The 18,658-nt window shown below is 43.2% G+C and overlaps 6 protein-coding genes and 8 non-coding genes across 14 annotated transcripts; 12 read left to right on the forward strand and 2 right to left on the reverse strand.

Moving 5' to 3' along the window:
* Positions 1 to 635: 635 nt before the first annotated feature.
* LOC124744195 (DNA repair protein RAD50-like) lies at positions 636 to 3,982 on the forward strand. Its single transcript, XM_047248906.1, has 2 exons — positions 636 to 3,783; positions 3,972 to 3,982. Exons 1-2 carry the CDS (start codon positions 636 to 638, stop codon positions 3,980 to 3,982), a joined length of 3,159 nt encoding a protein of 1,052 aa, XP_047104862.1.
* Positions 3,983 to 4,064: 82 nt separating this feature from the next.
* LOC124744196 (DNA repair protein RAD50-like) lies at positions 4,065 to 4,592 on the forward strand. Its single transcript, XM_047248907.1, has one exon. It carries the CDS (start codon positions 4,065 to 4,067, stop codon positions 4,590 to 4,592), a length of 528 nt encoding a protein of 175 aa, XP_047104863.1.
* Positions 4,593 to 5,148: 556 nt separating this feature from the next.
* Trnak-uuu lies at positions 5,149 to 5,221 on the forward strand. Its single transcript has one exon. It is a non-coding gene; the product is annotated as a tRNA-Lys (tRNA).
* Positions 5,222 to 5,360: 139 nt separating this feature from the next.
* Positions 5,361 to 5,442, forward strand: Trnas-aga. Its single transcript has one exon. It is a non-coding gene; the product is annotated as a tRNA-Ser (tRNA).
* A 242-nt stretch (positions 5,443 to 5,684) lies between these two features.
* On the reverse strand, positions 5,685 to 5,756 carry Trnag-ucc. Its single transcript has one exon. It is a non-coding gene; the product is annotated as a tRNA-Gly (tRNA).
* Positions 5,757 to 7,244: 1,488 nt separating this feature from the next.
* LOC124744197 (DNA repair protein RAD50-like) lies at positions 7,245 to 10,573 on the forward strand. The gene is made up of 2 exons (XM_047248908.1): positions 7,245 to 10,374; positions 10,563 to 10,573. The coding sequence occupies exons 1-2, from the start codon at positions 7,245 to 7,247 to the stop codon at positions 10,571 to 10,573; spliced, it is 3,141 nt and encodes a 1,046-aa protein (XP_047104864.1).
* Positions 10,574 to 10,655: 82 nt separating this feature from the next.
* LOC124744199 (DNA repair protein RAD50-like) lies at positions 10,656 to 11,183 on the forward strand. Its single transcript, XM_047248909.1, has one exon. It carries the CDS (start codon positions 10,656 to 10,658, stop codon positions 11,181 to 11,183), a length of 528 nt encoding a protein of 175 aa, XP_047104865.1.
* A 556-nt stretch (positions 11,184 to 11,739) lies between these two features.
* Positions 11,740 to 11,812, forward strand: Trnak-uuu. Its single transcript has one exon. It is a non-coding gene; the product is annotated as a tRNA-Lys (tRNA).
* A 139-nt stretch (positions 11,813 to 11,951) lies between these two features.
* On the forward strand, positions 11,952 to 12,033 carry Trnas-aga. The gene has a single exon. It is a non-coding gene; the product is annotated as a tRNA-Ser (tRNA).
* Positions 12,034 to 12,275: 242 nt separating this feature from the next.
* Positions 12,276 to 12,347, reverse strand: Trnag-ucc. The gene has a single exon. It is a non-coding gene; the product is annotated as a tRNA-Gly (tRNA).
* Positions 12,348 to 13,817: 1,470 nt separating this feature from the next.
* LOC124744200 (DNA repair protein RAD50-like) lies at positions 13,818 to 17,164 on the forward strand. The gene is made up of 2 exons (XM_047248910.1): positions 13,818 to 16,965; positions 17,154 to 17,164. The coding sequence occupies exons 1-2, from the start codon at positions 13,818 to 13,820 to the stop codon at positions 17,162 to 17,164; spliced, it is 3,159 nt and encodes a 1,052-aa protein (XP_047104866.1).
* An 82-nt stretch (positions 17,165 to 17,246) lies between these two features.
* On the forward strand, positions 17,247 to 17,774 carry LOC124744201 (DNA repair protein RAD50-like). The gene has a single exon (XM_047248911.1). It carries the CDS (start codon positions 17,247 to 17,249, stop codon positions 17,772 to 17,774), a length of 528 nt encoding a protein of 175 aa, XP_047104867.1.
* Positions 17,775 to 18,330: 556 nt separating this feature from the next.
* Trnak-uuu lies at positions 18,331 to 18,403 on the forward strand. The gene has a single exon. It is a non-coding gene; the product is annotated as a tRNA-Lys (tRNA).
* A 139-nt stretch (positions 18,404 to 18,542) lies between these two features.
* Positions 18,543 to 18,624, forward strand: Trnas-aga. Its single transcript has one exon. It is a non-coding gene; the product is annotated as a tRNA-Ser (tRNA).
* Positions 18,625 to 18,658: the final 34 nt, after the last annotated feature.

Consider the following 18,658-nt stretch of genomic DNA (forward strand, 5'->3'; position numbering starts at 1 on the left):
CGCGTAGGTCTCATAATCTTAAGTTAGGGAGTTTGACCCTCACCAGGGGCATTTAATTTGCTGTACATCATGGCTGAATTAACGGCGTTGCTGTTGCTAGGGAACGAACTGAATTGTCGTTTGTTATCCACAAGGAGTCCACGCCTCAGCGTCAAAACGTTTACATCCACTTATGGCAAGGTACAACTTTGACCTTTCTCCTCCCCTGTTATGAGTAAAATATGATGCAAACAGCAATGAATAGTCAGTTTCGAGCTGTGCGCCATGCCAGTCTGCACGCGCAAATATGCTCGCAAACAGAGAACACCACTGAGTCCGGATTCAGCACGAAATGCGAGAGGAGAGGGAGTAAATCTCACGTTTATCGAGCAAATCCGGTGTGGTCTAGTGATGGTAAACATGATTAGATATTGGCGGGTGTATGGCATGTGTTTTCAGCGTGGAAATTTGGCTGTCAGAAATTGTTGATGATTTGTGTTTTAAAGATAGTGTCATATTATGAAAGCGCAATTGGTACATTAATGTAGGTAACACTGATTAGAGGATAGGCGCCCTTCCGTGATGTGACGGATTGTATCACTATTGATATTGTTTACAGTTATTTGTTCGTATTCGGTCCTTTAAAATTCGATATAATGGCTAGATTACTTAAGATGCAGATACAGGGAATCCGAAGCTTTGGTCCGAACGACAGTGATCAGCAGATGATTACGTTTCAATCACCTGTGACGCTGATATTAGGGCAGAACGGATGTGGTAAGACGACGACAATTGAAGCCCTGAAGTATGCAGCTACAGGTGAGGTGCCAGCAGGAACTAAACAAGGGCAGTCGTTTGTTCATGACCCGAAGATGGCTCGTCAGCCAGAGACAAGGGGCCAAATAAAATTGTTGATGGCTGATCGCAAAGGCGAAGAAGTTGTCATCACACGTACGTTACAAACAACACAGAAGGCAAAAAATTTGCAATTGAAAACACTGGATCCAGTAATTCATAGGAAGAAGTCTAGTGGTGAAGTTGTACAGGTTGGTGGACGGTGCATTGATGTAAATTTAGAAATGTCTCATGTTTTTGGTGTATCAAAAGCTGTTCTGAGCAATGTTATATTTTGCCATCAAGAAGATTCTAACTGGCCAATGGATGAGGGAAAGAAACTCAAGGAGAAGTTTGATTCCATATTCGATGCAACAAAACTTAATAAATGTTTGGAACACATCAGAGATCTTAGGAAAGCAGTAAATACAGAAATCAGCACTGATGAGAAACTTCTGAAATCACAACAAGAGATAAAAGATGAGACTGTTTCAAAAAAGAAGGATTTACAAGAGGCAGAGAGTCGTCTGGCAGTAACTCAGGACAAAATAGATAACTTGAGCGATAAACTATCACCTTTGCTAGAAAAACTAGATGAAATTTGTGATGTGGAAAAGGATTTCCTTCAGCTCACCAGGGAGAAAGAAAGAGCTGAAGACAAGATGAAAATACTAGAATCGCAACAATCAGATTTAAAGAAGAATATTAAGGAAGTGCTTGAGTGGAAAACTTTAGAAGAAATAACTGATTTAATCAACAGTTTTAAAACTGAAGCAAGGAACTGGCAGGAGCACTTGAAATCTATGGAGATTGAACTTCAGCAGATATCTAGGGATGAGGAGCGAGTATTGGAAGAAACAAGCCAAGAGCAGATGACTCTTGGAAAACTTCAGAAAGAGGAAGAAGATCATAATACTCGAATAGATGCACGCAATAAGAATCTACAGAGATTGGCAGAAACATTTCAAATAAGAGTAAAAGAAGATACATTTTCTTCAGAAGTTCTTGTCTCAAATTTAATGCATCAAGTCGACGATAAAATAAGAGAGTCAAAGGTACAGTTTGAGCAGTTACGGAACAGGTTTCAAAGAGAAGAGCAGGAACTCCAAAGTAAAATAGACATTGCTAGAGACACTAAAGCAAAGCTAGAGCAGGAAATCACCTCAAAAAAACGACAAGCAGAAGATAATAAAGCTGAAGAATGGAGTGTCAAAACAGAAATTGAAGATATAGAGAAATCTGGTGAAGAACTTGTCAAATTAGGAAGAGAACTGGAGCAAGCAAAAACTAACTGGGAAACTGCTTGTCAAGAACTTGATGAAGAACAGCTGAAAAAAGAAATTAGAGATCAGCACCAAGAGAGCAACAGGCTGGATGATAAGCTAGTTATTGTGGATAAAGAAGTTCAGACATTGCAGCTGTTGAGTAGTGAGCAGGCACAGCTTGATATCCAGAACAAACTGAAGGCATCTAAGGAGTCCGAACTCAAAAAACTAAAGAACAAACACAATGAAGCACTGCGCCACCTTTTGTTTACAGTGCCACAACAAAATTTGAAACATGACTTGGATGCTTGCATGCTTCAACTGACTCGTCAGATCAACAACATCAATGAGAAGATAAATAGTAAGCAGAATGAGGCGGCTGCACTTGAAGTGAAACGAGCCCATCACAAGGAGCAGTTGGATTTGAAAGAAAGAGAGCTGCGAAAATTTGAAGAAGAAATATATGATTTGTGTGGCAGGCAAGATTTTGATGAGTACATACAAAGTGTTTCTGATAGAATACAAGAACTGCAGGACCAAAAAGGAACGCTCAGTGCTTCGGAATACATGTTCCGTCGCTACATTCAGAAACTGGAACAGGAAGATCCTTGCTGTCCATTGTGTCATAGGGAGTTTGAAGCCGCTTCTGAAGCTGCTGAACTTGCATATGAACTGAGTAATAAAGTCAGTGAAGTCCCAGCACGCCTTCAGGACAATAAGAAAGAACTAGAAAATAAGCTAAAGGAATATGATAAACTTTTGCAAATGAAACCTGCTTATGAAAGAACTGATATCATGCGCACCAAGGAGATACCAGAAATGAAAGAGTCACTTCATCAAACAGAAGAGGCTTTAGATGCAGCTCGGAAACAGATTAAAGATTTGAAGGAGCAGTTACTGGGTCCAAAAGCAAAGGAGCAGATGGCAAAGGATATCCAAGGAGATGTAGTCCGCATTGATCAGTTGCAGACAGAACTGCGCCGCATAGACAAAGAAATTCAGGAGCTGCAGTCTAAGATGCCCACAGGATCGTCACGCTCCATGGAGGAAGCCCTGGCAGAGCAGGAGGAGCTTCGAGCACAAGTCAGTGCTATTCAGCGTGCACTCCACATGAAGCAGGAGTCACTGAGAAGGCATTCAGAGAGAGTCAACCAGCTGAGGGAGCGCAAAAATGTACTTATGGAAAAGAAATTGAAGCTCGAAAGTGGACAGCAGAAACGTCGACAACTGGAGGAACGTTTGCAGGAGTTGCAAAGTATGCATGTGATGATACAGTCAGAAATTGAGGTGCTCGAGACCCGACTTCAAGAAGCTAGAGAGACACTTGATTCTGCAGTGCAGTCAAAAAATATTAGAGTTACAGAAAATCGAAAAAATGTAGATCAGGGACAAAATAAGATTGTTGAGCAAGGAAGGAAACATGATGAAATTTGTAATTGGCATAATAGCATTCAACGGTATGAACAGAGCGGCATGAAAGAGAAACTTACGTCAGTTCAAGAAAGATTGATAGAACTGGACTCTAAAAAGGAGACCCTTGCAGATAAAAACAGAAGAACGTGTGAAAACATTGATAAGCTTAAAGAAAAAATTTCAAATCAGCAGCTGAAAGCAAGAGAACTTGAAGATAACAAAATATTGAAGGAGAAACAGGTAGAAGCTGAAGAACTGAAGAGTGTAATAGATAAAGTAAAACAGCGCCTTGGTAAGTTCCAAGTGAAAACCATTGAAGAAGAGAAAAGTCGTCTCTGCAGAGAAATTTCAGCTGTCAAAGAGGAGAAATCAATTTCAGAAGGACGATTTAAGGAATTAAGAGATAGTGTGAATACTCTGCGACGAGATCTAAATAAGGACATATATAAAAATGCAGAAAAAAAATACAATGATCTGCAGCGACGAATTAAGGTAAACCAGCTAGCATCAGCTGATCTGAACAAATACTTTGTCGCTTTGGATTGGTCACTCATTTACTTTCATCAGGAGCGCATGAGGAAGATTAATACGATTATAAGAGAACTGTGGCGAAAAATCTATCGTGGGAATGATATTGATTATATAGAAATTAAAACAGATGCTCCTGAAACCACGAGTGCAGACAAGAAGCGAACATTCAACTATCGGGTTGTTCAGGTGAAGAATGATGTTGAGATTGATATGAAGGGACGCTGCAGTGCTGGGCAGAAGGTTCTAGCGTCGCTTGTTATCCGAATTGCTTTGGCAGAAATTCTAAGTATTAATTGTGGAATCTTAGCTCTGGATGAACCAACCACAAATTTGGATAGGGAGAACATAGACAGTCTTGGAGAAACTCTCACAGACCTTATAAATTTAAGGAGGGAGAACAAGAATTTTCAGCTCATACTGATAACACACGATGAAGACTTCTTGGATCGTTTGATGAATGTTGAAAAACTGAAGTACTATTACAGGGTCACAAGAAATGCAAAGGGAAACTCGGTCATTGAAAAGTATCGTTTTGAAGAAAGGAGCACCCAACATAGAAACTTTAACTAAAGTTTGAAATAAGAATGCATCAAGACTGATTTTTGTTATTCTAATTTGCTCATCTTGTGGAATGCTCTGTGAAAGAAAGTACTTATAGGTTTTTGTGTTTTCTGTTTGTTATAATACATTCATGCCCATGCAGCAGCATTTTTCACACTGTTATGTATAAATAAAGAACATTCATTTCTGAGTAAAAAAAAAAAAAAAAAAAGTGGCTAGGATACCTGGCTTTCACCCAGGAGGCCCAGGTTCGACTCCCGGTACCGGATGGGAAGTGTTTGCGCACACGACCGTCCATGTTTTGGCCTTCCAACGTTCGTTTGTCGCCCTCCTTCCGGAGCTTCAACCGAGCGTAATCGGGGGAAACAGGCACGAGATGCAATTACTGTCAGCACCGGGATAAAGGGAGAAGAGGCACTGGTCCGTTGTTGGGCTGCTACCAGCGTCAGTGGCAAGTCGGTGAAGTCGCTAGTTGCGCCAGAAGCCAGCAATTACCGTAGTACGCCTACACACGCGTTCCAGTTATTCACATTGCTTGCAGCCGCTTCATCCACAACAAGCGTGAGCCCGGATAGCTCAGTCGGTAGAGCATTAGGCTTTTAAACTAAGGGTCCAGGGTTCGAGTCCCTGTCCGGGCGAAGATTTTAACGCTTCCGTAATGGCTCGTCTCGTAGCGCTGGTAGCCCTCCCGTAATCAGTGCACGGAGTTCGTATCCTGTCAGCATTCTGCGCAGACCGGTTCGATTATACACGATTCGAGGGAACGTTTAGCTACGAGCAGTCGTGGCCGAGTGGTTAAGGCGTCTGACTAGAAATCAGATTCCCTCTGGGAGCGTAGGTTCGAGTCCTACCGACTGCGTCCCTTTTCTTTTTATTTTTTTGTTCAAGAAGAAGGAGCAGAAAATGTCGCAGTTTGCCTGTCGTTTTGGTACCTCGCTACACCTCACCTCTCACAGCCGTTTATAGCGCCTGTCCTTTTGATAAGGGCGAATTCCAAGCGTCAGCTTTCGCGTCAGCCGAGCAAAGTCGGGACAAGTCGGGACATACTACAGGATGGCCTGCACGTGGCTCGCATACTCATACGTAAAAATTTGCGCCCGTTGCGGTGGCCGGGAATCGAACCCGGATCAACTGCTTGGAAGGCAACTACGCTCACCATTACACCACCACCGCACACCCGCTGCTCCCAACGCCGCGCTGTGTCGGCTTCCCGCCCGCCGGCAGCGGCCCACGGTGATGGTAGCTGTAGGCGCTTTACGAGGTAGGAGGGTGCATCCACACGCGTTCGGGCCGCGCCTCCACGCACGCTGCGTCTTTGGGCAAGACTCGTTGCCGCGGCTGCAAGGTTACTCACACGATAGTGATGAGCGGTCGCTTTTAGGCAGTGTAGTGGGGGACTCCGCGTGTGTAGCACTTTTTTCGGTTGTATCCGACGTCGTTGGGTGGCAATCCCACTTTCCCTGCAGACACCTACCCTGGAATGTGCTCGGGAAGCACGGACGACCGCCCCCAACAAATGCAACTAACAAAATGAGAACAACAACTAAAAAAGTGGTAGGCTGTTGGCCTACCACGCGGGCGGCCCGGGTTCGACTCCCGGCCGATGCATCGTTTTGCTGTTCTCGCTATAATGCTGCCGCGCCGATTGCTCGCTTGAGCTGCGTCAGCCTCAGGAATGTACAGCACGATTCGCTGTGAGAAGAACCAAACACGCAGCACGCAAGAGACCGTAATTGGAGGGAAGCGTGCTATTTCTGAACTCGAGCGTCAGCCTGGCCCTACAGGCCGCTGTGTTCAGGTGCCGCAAGGGCGATGTACTGCAACCTCAGGCAGTGCTGCTTTCCGTTGACAAAGCTGCGGCAGCAGTTTAATCTAGCAAGTCGGGAAAGCACGTGTAGCAACACAACAGATTCTTGAGAAAGCGCAAACTGTCTGTCTCTAATATGCGAGAGTTACCAAGTTTCCTGGGACGTTGGTTGCAGACGTGCCTCGGTAGCGCAATGGGTAGCGCGTAGGTCTCATAATCTTAAGTTAGGGAGTTTGACCCTCACCAGGGGCATTTAATTTGCTGTACATCATGGCTGAATTAACGGCGTTGCTGTTGCTAGGGAACGAACTGAATTGTCGTTTGTTATCCACAAGGAGTCCACGCCTCAGCGTCAAAACGTTTACATCCACTTATGGCAAGGTACAACTTTGACCTTTCTCCTCCCCTGTTATGAGTAAAATATGATGCAAACAGCAATGAATAGTCAGTTTCGAGCTGTGCGCCATGCCAGTCTGCACGCGCAAATATGCTCGCAAACAGAGAACACCACTGAGTCCGGATTCAGCACGAAATGCGAGAGGAGAGGGAGTAAATCTCACGTTTATCGAGCAAATCCGGTGTGGTCTAGTGATGGTAAACATGATTAGATATTGGCGGGTGTATGGCATGTGTTTTCAGCGTGGAAATTTGGCTGTCAGAAATTGTTGATGATTTGTGTTTTAAAGATAGTGTCATATTATGAAAGCGCAATTGGTACATTAATGTAGGTAACACTGATTAGAGGATAGGCGCCCTTCCGTGATGTGACGGATTGTATCACTATTGATATTGTTTACAGTTATTTGTTCGTATTCGGTCCTTTAAAATTCGATATAATGGTTAGATTACTTAAGATGCAGATACAGGGAATCCGAAGCTTTGGTCCGAACGACAGTGATCAGCAGATGATTACGTTTCAATCACCTGTGACGCTGATATTAGGGCAGAACGGATGTGGTAAGACGACGACAATTGAAGCCCTGAAGTATGCAGCTACAGGTGAGGTGCCAGCAGGAACTAAACAAGGGCAGTCGTTTGTTCATGACCCGAAGATGGCTCGTCAGCCAGAGACAAGGGGCCAAATAAAATTGTTGATGGCTGATCGCAAAGGCGAAGAAGTTGTCATCACACGTACGTTACAAACAACACAGAAGGCAAAAAATTTGCAATTGAAAACACTGGATCCAGTAATTCATAGGAAGAAGTCTAGTGGTGAAGTTGTACAGGTTGGTGGACGGTGCATTGATGTAAATTTAGAAATGTCTCATGTTTTTGGTGTATCAAAAGCTGTTCTGAGCAATGTTATATTTTGCCATCAAGAAGATTCTAACTGGCCAATGGATGAGGGAAAGAAACTCAAGGAGAAGTTTGATTCCATATTCGATGCAACAAAACTTAATAAATGTTTGGAACACATCAGAGATCTTAGGAAAGCAGTAAATACAGAAATCAGCACTGATGAGAAACTTCTGAAATCACAACAAGAGATAAAAGATGAGACTGTTTCAAAAAAGAAGGATTTACAAGAGGCAGAGAGTCGTCTGGCAGTAACTCAGGACAAAATAGATAACTTGAGCGATAAACTATCACCTTTGCTAGAAAAACTAGATGAAATTTGTGATGTGGAAAAGGATTTCCTTCAGCTCACCAGGGAGAAAGAAAGAGCTGAAGACAAGATGAAAATACTAGAATCGCAACAATCAGATTTAAAGAAGAATATTAAGGAAGTGCTTGAGTGGAAAACTTTAGAAGAAATAACTGATTTAATCAACAGTTTTAAAACTGAAGCAAGGAACTGGCAGGAGCACTTGAAATCTATGGAGATTGAACTTCAGCAGATATCTAGGGATGAGGAGCGAGTATTGGAAGAAACAAGCCAAGAGCAGATGACTCTTGGAAAACTTCAGAAAGAGGAAGAAGATCATAATACTCGAATAGATGCACGCAATAAGAATCTACAGAGATTGGCAGAAACATTTCAAATAAGAGTAAAAGAAGATACATTTTCTTCAGAAGTTCTTGTCTCAAATTTAATGCATCAAGTCGACGATAAAATAAGAGAGTCAAAGGTACAGTTTGAGCAGTTACGGAACAGGTTTCAAAGAGAAGAGCAGGAACTCCAAAGTAAAATAGACATTGCTAGAGACACTAAAGCAAAGCTAGAGCAGGAAATCACCTCAAAAAAACGACAAGCAGAAGATAATAAAGCTGAAGAATGGAGTGTCAAAACAGAAATTGAAGATATAGAGAAATCTGGTGAAGAACTTGTCAAATTAGGAAGAGAACTGGAGCAAGCAAAAACTAACTGGGAAACTGCTTGTCAAGAACTTGATGAAGAACAGCTGAAAAAAGAAATTAGAGATCAGCACCAAGAGAGCAACAGGCTGGATGATAAGCTAGTTATTGTGGATAAAGAAGTTCAGACATTGCAGCTGTTGAGTAGTGAGCAGGCACAGCTTGATATCCAGAACAAACTGAAGGCATCTAAGGAGTCCGAACTCAAAAAACTAAAGAACAAACACAATGAAGCACTGCGCCACCTTTTGTTTACAGTGCCACAACAAAATTTGAAACATGACTTGGATGCTTGCATGCTTCAACTGACTCGTCAGATCAACAACATCAATGAGAAGATAAATAGTAAGCAGAATGAGGCGGCTGCACTTGAAGTGAAACGAGCCCATCACAAGGAGCAGTTGGATTTGAAAGAAAGAGAGCTGCGAAAATTTGAAGAAGAAATATATGATTTGTGTGGCAGGCAAGATTTTGATGAGTACATACAAAGTGTTTCTGATAGAATACAAGAACTGCAGGACCAAAAAGGAACGCTCAGTGCTTCGGAATACATGTTCCGTCGCTACATTCAGAAACTGGAACAGGAAGATCCTTGCTGTCCATTGTGTCATAGGGAGTTTGAAGCCGCTTCTGAAGCTGCTGAACTTGCATATGAACTGAGTAATAAAGTCAGTGAAGTCCCAGCACGCCTTCAGGACAATAAGAAAGAACTAGAAAATAAGCTAAAGGAATATGATAAACTTTTGCAAATGAAACCTGCTTATGAAAGAACTGATATCATGCGCACCAAGGAGATACCAGAAATGAAAGAGTCACTTCATCAAACAGAAGAGGCTTTAGATGCAGCTCGGAAACAGATTAAAGATTTGAAGGAGCAGTTACTGGGTCCAAAAGCAAAGGAGCAGATGGCAAAGGATATCCAAGGAGATGTAGTCCGCATTGATCAGTTGCAGACAGAACTGCGCCGCATAGACAAAGAAATTCAGGAGCTGCAGTCTAAGATGCCCACAGGATCGTCACGCTCCATGGAGGAAGCCCTGGCAGAGCAGGAGGAGCTTCGAGCACAAGTCAGTGCTATTCAGCGTGCACTCCACATGAAGCAGGAGTCACTGAGAAGGCATTCAGAGAGAGTCAACCAGCTGAGGGAGCGCAAAAATGTACTTATGGAAAAGAAATTGAAGCTCGAAAGTGGACAGCAGAAACGTCGACAACTGGAGGAACGTTTGCAGGAGTTGCAAAGTATGCATGTGATGATACAGTCAGAAATTGAGGTGCTCGAGACCCGACTTCAAGAAGCTAGAGAGACACTTGATTCTGCAGTGCAGTCAAAAAATATTAGAGTTACAGAAAATCGAAAAAATGTAGATCAGGGACAAAATAAGATTGTTGAGCAAGGAAGGAAACATGATGAAATTTGTAATTGGCATAATAGCATTCAACGGTATGAACAGAGCGGCATGAAAGAGAAACTTACGTCAGTTCAAGAAAGATTGATAGAACTGGACTCTAAAAAGGAGACCCTTGCAGATAAAAACAGAAGAACGTGTGAAAACATTGATAAGCTTAAAGAAAAAATTTCAAATCAGCAGCTGAAAGCAAGAGAACTTGAAGATAACAAAATATTGAAGGAGAAACAGGTAGAAGCTGAAGAACTGAAGAGTGTAATAGATAAAGTAAAACAGCGCCTTGGTAAGTTCCAAGTGAAAACCATTGAAGAAGAGAAAAGTCGTCTCTGCAGAGAAATTTCAGCTGTCAAAGAGGAGAAATCAATTTCAGAAGGACGATTTAAGGAATTAAGAGATAGTGTGAATACTCTGCGACGAGATCTAAATAAGGACATATATAAAAATGCAGAAAAAAAATACAATGATCTGCAGCGACGAATTAAGGTAAACCAGCTAGCATCAGCTGATCTGAACAAATACTTTGTCGCTTTGGATTGGTCACTCATTTACTTTCATCAGGAGCGCATGAGGAAGATTAATACGATTATAAGAGAACTGTGGCGAAAAATCTATCGTGGGAATGATATTGATTATATAGAAATTAAAACAGATGCTCCTGAAACCACGAGTGCAGACAAGAAGCGAACATTCAACTATCGGGTTGTTCAGGTGAAGAATGATGTTGAGATTGATATGAAGGGACGCTGCAGTGCTGGGCAGAAGGTTCTAGCGTCGCTTGTTATCCGAATTGCTTTGGCAGAAATTCTAAGTATTAATTGTGGAATCTTAGCTCTGGATGAACCAACCACAAATTTGGATAGGGAGAACATAGACAGTCTTGGAGAAACTCTCACAGACCTTATAAATTTAAGGAGGGAGAACAAGAATTTTCAGCTCATACTGATAACACACGATGAAGACTTCTTGGATCGTTTGATGAATGTTGAAAAACTGAAGTACTATTACAGGGTCACAAGAAATGCAAAGGGAAACTCGGTCATTGAAAAGTATCGTTTTGAAGAAAGGAGCACCCAACATAGAAACTTTAACTAAAGTTTGAAATAAGAATGCATCAAGACTGATTTTTGTTATTCTAATTTGCTCATCTTGTGGAATGCTCTGTGAAAGAAAGTACTTATAGGTTTTTGTGTTTTCTGTTTGTTATAATACATTCATGCCCATGCAGCAGCATTTTTCACACTGTTATGTATAAATAAAGAACATTCATTTCTGAGTAAAAAAAAAAAAAAAAAAAGTGGCTAGGATACCTGGCTTTCACCCAGGAGGCCCAGGTTCGACTCCCGGTACCGGATGGGAAGTGTTTGCGCACACGACCGTCCATGTTTTGGCCTTCCAACGTTCGTTTGTCGCCCTCCTTCCGGAGCTTCAACCGAGCGTAATCGGGGGAAACAGGCACGAGATGCAATTACTGTCAGCACCGGGATAAAGGGAGAAGAGGCACTGGTCCGTTGTTGGGCTGCTACCAGCGTCAGTGGCAAGTCGGTGAAGTCGCTAGTTGCGCCAGAAGCCAGCAATTACCGTAGTACGCCTACACACGCGTTCCAGTTATTCACATTGCTTGCAGCCGCTTCATCCACAACAAGCGTGAGCCCGGATAGCTCAGTCGGTAGAGCATTAGGCTTTTAAACTAAGGGTCCAGGGTTCGAGTCCCTGTCCGGGCGAAGATTTTAACGCTTCCGTAATGGCTCGTCTCGTAGCGCTGGTAGCCCTCCCGTAATCAGTGCACGGAGTTCGTATCCTGTCAGCATTCTGCGCAGACCGGTTCGATTATACACGATTCGAGGGAACGTTTAGCTACGAGCAGTCGTGGCCGAGTGGTTAAGGCGTCTGACTAGAAATCAGATTCCCTCTGGGAGCGTAGGTTCGAGTCCTACCGACTGCGTCCCTTTTCTTTTTATTTTTTTGTTCAAGAAGAAGGAGCAGAAAATGTCGCAGTTTGCCTGTCGTTTTGGTACCTCGCTACACCTCACCTCTCACAGCCGTTTATAGCGCCTGTCCTTTTGATAAGGGCGAATTCCAAGCGTCAGCTTTCGCGTCAGCCGAGCAAAGTCGGGACAAGTCGGGACATACTACAGGATGGCCTGCACGTGACTCGCATACTCATACGTAAAAATTTGCGCCCGTTGCGGTGGCCGGGAATCGAACCCGGATCAACTGCTTGGAAGGCAACTATGCTCACCATTACACCACCACCGCACACCCGCTGCTCCCAACGCCGCGCTGTGTCGGCTTCCCGCCCGCCGGCAGCGGCCCACGGTGATGGTAGCTGTAGGCGCTTTACGAGGTAGGAGGGTGCATCCACACGCGTTCGGGCCGCGCCTCCACGCACGCTGCGTCTTTGGGCAAGACTCGTTGCCGCGGCTGCAAGGTTACTCACACGATAGTGATGAGCGGTCGCTTTTAGGCAGTGTAGTGGGGGACTCCGCGTGTGTAGCACTTTTTTCGGTTGTATCCGACGTCGTTGGGTGGCAATCCCACTTTCCCTGCAGACACCTACCCTGGAATGTGCTCGGGAAGCACGGACGACCGCCCCCAACAAATGCAACTAACAAAATGAGAACAACAACTAAAAAAGTGGTAGGCTGTTGGCCTACCACGCGGGCGGCCCGGGTTCGACTCCCGGCCGATGCATCGTTTTGCTGTTCTCGCTATAATGCTGCCGCGCCGATTGCTCGCTTGAGCTGCGTCAGCCTCAGGAATGTACAGCACGATTCGCTGTGAGAAGAACCAAACACGCAGCACGCAAGAGACCGTAATTGGAGGGAAGCGTGCTATTTCTGAACTCGAGCGTCAGCCTGGCCCTACAGGCCGCTGTGTTCAGGTGCCGCAAGGGCGATGTACTGCAACCTCAGGCAGTGCTGCTTTCCGTTGACAAAGCTGCGGCAGCAGTTTAATCTAGCAAGTCGGGAAAGCACGTGTAGCAACACAACAGATTCTTGAGAAAGCGCAAACTGTCTGTCTCTAATATGCGAGAGTTACCAAGTTTCCTGGGACGTTGGTTGCAGACGTGCCTCGGTAGCGCAATGGGTAGCGCGTAGGTCTCATAATCTTAAGTTAGGGAGTTTGACCCTCACCAGGGGCATTTAATTTGCTGTACATCATGGCTGAATTAACGGCGTTGCTGTTGCTAGGGAACGAACTGAATTGTCGTTTGTTATCCACAAGGAGTCCACGCCTCAGCGTCAAAACGTTTACATCCACTTATGGCAAGGTACAACTTTGACCTTTCTCCTCCCCTGTTATGAGTAAAATATGATGCAAACAGCAATGAATAGTCAGTTTCGAGCTGTGCGCCATGCCAGTCTGCACGCGCAAATATGCTCGCAAACAGAGAACACCACTGAGTCCGGATTCAGCACGAAATGCGAGAGGAGAGGGAGTAAATCTCACGTTTATCGAGCAAATCCGGTGTGGTCTAGTGATGGTAAACATGATTAGATATTGGCGGGTGTATGGCATGTGTTTTCAGCGTGGAAATTTGGCTGTCAGAAATTGTTGATGATTTGTGTTTTAAAGATAGTGTCATATTATGAAAGCGCAATTGGTACATTAATGTAGGTAACACTGATTAGAGGATAGGCGCCCTTCCGTGATGTGACGGATTGTATCACTATTGATATTGTTTACAGTTATTTGTTCGTATTCGGTCCTTTAAAATTCGATATAATGGCTAGATTACTTAAGATGCAGATACAGGGAATCCGAAGCTTTGGTCCGAACGACAGTGATCAGCAGATGATTACGTTTCAATCACCTGTGACGCTGATATTAGGGCAGAACGGATGTGGTAAGACGACGACAATTGAAGCCCTGAAGTATGCAGCTACAGGTGAGGTGCCAGCAGGAACTAAACAAGGGCAGTCGTTTGTTCATGACCCGAAGATGGCTCGTCAGCCAGAGACAAGGGGCCAAATAAAATTGTTGATGGCTGATCGCAAAGGCGAAGAAGTTGTCATCACACGTACGTTACAAACAACACAGAAGGCAAAAAATTTGCAATTGAAAACACTGGATCCAGTAATTCATAGGAAGAAGTCTAGTGGTGAAGTTGTACAGGTTGGTGGACGGTGCATTGATGTAAATTTAGAAATGTCTCATGTTTTTGGTGTATCAAAAGCTGTTCTGAGCAATGTTATATTTTGCCATCAAGAAGATTCTAACTGGCCAATGGATGAGGGAAAGAAACTCAAGGAGAAGTTTGATTCCATATTCGATGCAACAAAACTTAATAAATGTTTGGAACACATCAGAGATCTTAGGAAAGCAGTAAATACAGAAATCAGCACTGATGAGAAACTTCTGAAATCACAACAAGAGATAAAAGATGAGACTGTTTCAAAAAAGAAGGATTTACAAGAGGCAGAGAGTCGTCTGGCAGTAACTCAGGACAAAATAGATAACTTGAGCGATAAACTATCACCTTTGCTAGAAAAACTAGATGAAATTTGTGATGTGGAAAAGGATTTCCTTCAGCTCACCAGGGAGAAAGAAAGAGCTGAAGACAAGATGAAAATACTAGAATCGCAACAATCAGATTTAAAGAAGAATATTAAGGAAGTGCTTGAGTGGAAAACTTTAGAAGAAATAACTGATTTAATCAACAGTTTTAAAACTGAAGCAAGGAACTGGCAGGAGCACTTGAAATCTATGGAGATTGAACTTCAGCAGATATCTAGGGATGAGGAGCGAGTATTGGAAGAAACAAGCCAAGAGCAGATGACTCTTGGAAAACTTCAGAAAGAGGAAGAAGATCATAATACTCGAATAGATGCACGCAATAAGAATCTACAGAGATTGGCAGAAACATTTCAAATAAGAGTAAAAGAAGATACATTTTCTTCAGAAGTTCTTGTCTCAAATTTAATGCATCAAGTCGACGATAAAATAAGAGAGTCAAAGGTACAGTTTGAGCAGTTACGGAACAGGTTTCAAAGAGAAGAGCAGGAACTCCAAAGTAAAATAGACATTGCTAGAGACACTAAAGCAAAGCTAGAGCAGGAAATCACCTCAAAAAAACGACAAGCAGAAGATAATAAAGCTGAAGAATGGAGTGTCAAAACAGAAATTGAAGATATAGAGAAATCTGGTGAAGAACTTGTCAAATTAGGAAGAGAACTGGAGCAAGCAAAAACTAACTGGGAAACTGCTTGTCAAGAACTTGATGAAGAACAGCTGAAAAAAGAAATTAGAGATCAGCACCAAGAGAGCAACAGGCTGGATGATAAGCTAGTTATTGTGGATAAAGAAGTTCAGACATTGCAGCTGTTGAGTAGTGAGCAGGCACAGCTTGATATCCAGAACAAACTGAAGGCATCTAAGGAGTCCGAACTCAAAAAACTAAAGAACAAACACAATGAAGCACTGCGCCACCTTTTGTTTACAGTGCCACAACAAAATTTGAAACATGACTTGGATGCTTGCATGCTTCAACTGACTCGTCAGATCAACAACATCAATGAGAAGATAAATAGTAAGCAGAATGAGGCGGCTGCACTTGAAGTGAAACGAGCCCATCACAAGGAGCAGTTGGATTTGAAAGAAAGAGAGCTGCGAAAATTTGAAGAAGAAATATATGATTTGTGTGGCAGGCAAGATTTTGATGAGTACATACAAAGTGTTTCTGATAGAATACAAGAACTGCAGGACCAAAAAGGAACGCTCAGTGCTTCGGAATACATGTTCCGTCGCTACATTCAGAAACTGGAACAGGAAGATCCTTGCTGTCCATTGTGTCATAGGGAGTTTGAAGCCGCTTCTGAAGCTGCTGAACTTGCATATGAACTGAGTAATAAAGTCAGTGAAGTCCCAGCACGCCTTCAGGACAATAAGAAAGAACTAGAAAATAAGCTAAAGGAATATGATAAACTTTTGCAAATGAAACCTGCTTATGAAAGAACTGATATCATGCGCACCAAGGAGATACCAGAAATGAAAGAGTCACTTCATCAAACAGAAGAGGCTTTAGATGCAGCTCGGAAACAGATTAAAGATTTGAAGGAGCAGTTACTGGGTCCAAAAGCAAAGGAGCAGATGGCAAAGGATATCCAAGGAGATGTAGTCCGCATTGATCAGTTGCAGACAGAACTGCGCCGCATAGACAAAGAAATTCAGGAGCTGCAGTCTAAGATGCCCACAGGATCGTCACGCTCCATGGAGGAAGCCCTGGCAGAGCAGGAGGAGCTTCGAGCACAAGTCAGTGCTATTCAGCGTGCACTCCACATGAAGCAGGAGTCACTGAGAAGGCATTCAGAGAGAGTCAACCAGCTGAGGGAGCGCAAAAATGTACTTATGGAAAAGAAATTGAAGCTCGAAAGTGGACAGCAGAAACGTCGACAACTGGAGGAACGTTTGCAGGAGTTGCAAAGTATGCATGTGATGATACAGTCAGAAATTGAGGTGCTCGAGACCCGACTTCAAGAAGCTAGAGAGACACTTGATTCTGCAGTGCAGTCAAAAAATATTAGAGTTACAGAAAATCGAAAAAATGTAGATCAGGGACAAAATAAGATTGTTGAGCAAGGAAGGAAACATGATGAAATTTGTAATTGGCATAATAGCATTCAACGGTATGAACAGAGCGGCATGAAAGAGAAACTTACGTCAGTTCAAGAAAGATTGATAGAACTGGACTCTAAAAAGGAGACCCTTGCAGATAAAAACAGAAGAACGTGTGAAAACATTGATAAGCTTAAAGAAAAAATTTCAAATCAGCAGCTGAAAGCAAGAGAACTTGAAGATAACAAAATATTGAAGGAGAAACAGGTAGAAGCTGAAGAACTGAAGAGTGTAATAGATAAAGTAAAACAGCGCCTTGGTAAGTTCCAAGTGAAAACCATTGAAGAAGAGAAAAGTCGTCTCTGCAGAGAAATTTCAGCTGTCAAAGAGGAGAAATCAATTTCAGAAGGACGATTTAAGGAATTAAGAGATAGTGTGAATACTCTGCGACGAGATCTAAATAAGGACATATATAAAAATGCAGAAAAAAAATACAATGATCTGCAGCGACGAATTAAGGTAAACCAGCTAGCATCAGCTGATCTGAACAAATACTTTGTCGCTTTGGATTGGTCACTCATTTACTTTCATCAGGAGCGCATGAGGAAGATTAATACGATTATAAGAGAACTGTGGCGAAAAATCTATCGTGGGAATGATATTGATTATATAGAAATTAAAACAGATGCTCCTGAAACCACGAGTGCAGACAAGAAGCGAACATTCAACTATCGGGTTGTTCAGGTGAAGAATGATGTTGAGATTGATATGAAGGGACGCTGCAGTGCTGGGCAGAAGGTTCTAGCGTCGCTTGTTATCCGAATTGCTTTGGCAGAAATTCTAAGTATTAATTGTGGAATCTTAGCTCTGGATGAACCAACCACAAATTTGGATAGGGAGAACATAGACAGTCTTGGAGAAACTCTCACAGACCTTATAAATTTAAGGAGGGAGAACAAGAATTTTCAGCTCATACTGATAACACACGATGAAGACTTCTTGGATCGTTTGATGAATGTTGAAAAACTGAAGTACTATTACAGGGTCACAAGAAATGCAAAGGGAAACTCGGTCATTGAAAAGTATCGTTTTGAAGAAAGGAGCACCCAACATAGAAACTTTAACTAAAGTTTGAAATAAGAATGCATCAAGACTGATTTTTGTTATTCTAATTTGCTCATCTTGTGGAATGCTCTGTGAAAGAAAGTACTTATAGGTTTTTGTGTTTTCTGTTTGTTATAATACATTCATGCCCATGCAGCAGCATTTTTCACACTGTTATGTATAAATAAAGAACATTCATTTCTGAGTAAAAAAAAAAAAAAAAAAAGTGGCTAGGATACCTGGCTTTCACCCAGGAGGCCCAGGTTCGACTCCCGGTACCGGATGGGAAGTGTTTGCGCACACGACCGTCCATGTTTTGGCCTTCCAACGTTCGTTTGTCGCCCTCCTTCCGGAGCTTCAACCGAGCGTAATCGGGGGAAACAGGCACGAGATGCAATTACTGTCAGCACCGGGATAAAGGGAGAAGAGGCACTGGTCCGTTGTTGGGCTGCTACCAGCGTCAGTGGCAAGTCGGTGAAGTCGCTAGTTGCGCCAGAAGCCAGCAATTACCGTAGTACGCCTACACACGCGTTCCAGTTATTCACATTGCTTGCAGCCGCTTCATCCACAACAAGCGTGAGCCCGGATAGCTCAGTCGGTAGAGCATTAGGCTTTTAAACTAAGGGTCCAGGGTTCGAGTCCCTGTCCGGGCGAAGATTTTAACGCTTCCGTAATGGCTCGTCTCGTAGCGCTGGTAGCCCTCCCGTAATCAGTGCACGGAGTTCGTATCCTGTCAGCATTCTGCGCAGACCGGTTCGATTATACACGATTCGAGGGAACGTTTAGCTACGAGCAGTCGTGGCCGAGTGGTTAAGGCGTCTGACTAGAAATCAGATTCCCTCTGGGAGCGTAGGTTCGAGTCCTACCGACTGCGTCCCTTTTCTTTTTATTTTTTTGTTCAAGAAGAA

This window comes from Schistocerca piceifrons, unplaced genomic scaffold (assembly GCF_021461385.2).
Source record: "Schistocerca piceifrons isolate TAMUIC-IGC-003096 unplaced genomic scaffold, iqSchPice1.1 HiC_scaffold_279, whole genome shotgun sequence".
NCBI lineage: Eukaryota > Metazoa > Arthropoda > Insecta > Orthoptera > Acrididae > Schistocerca > Schistocerca piceifrons.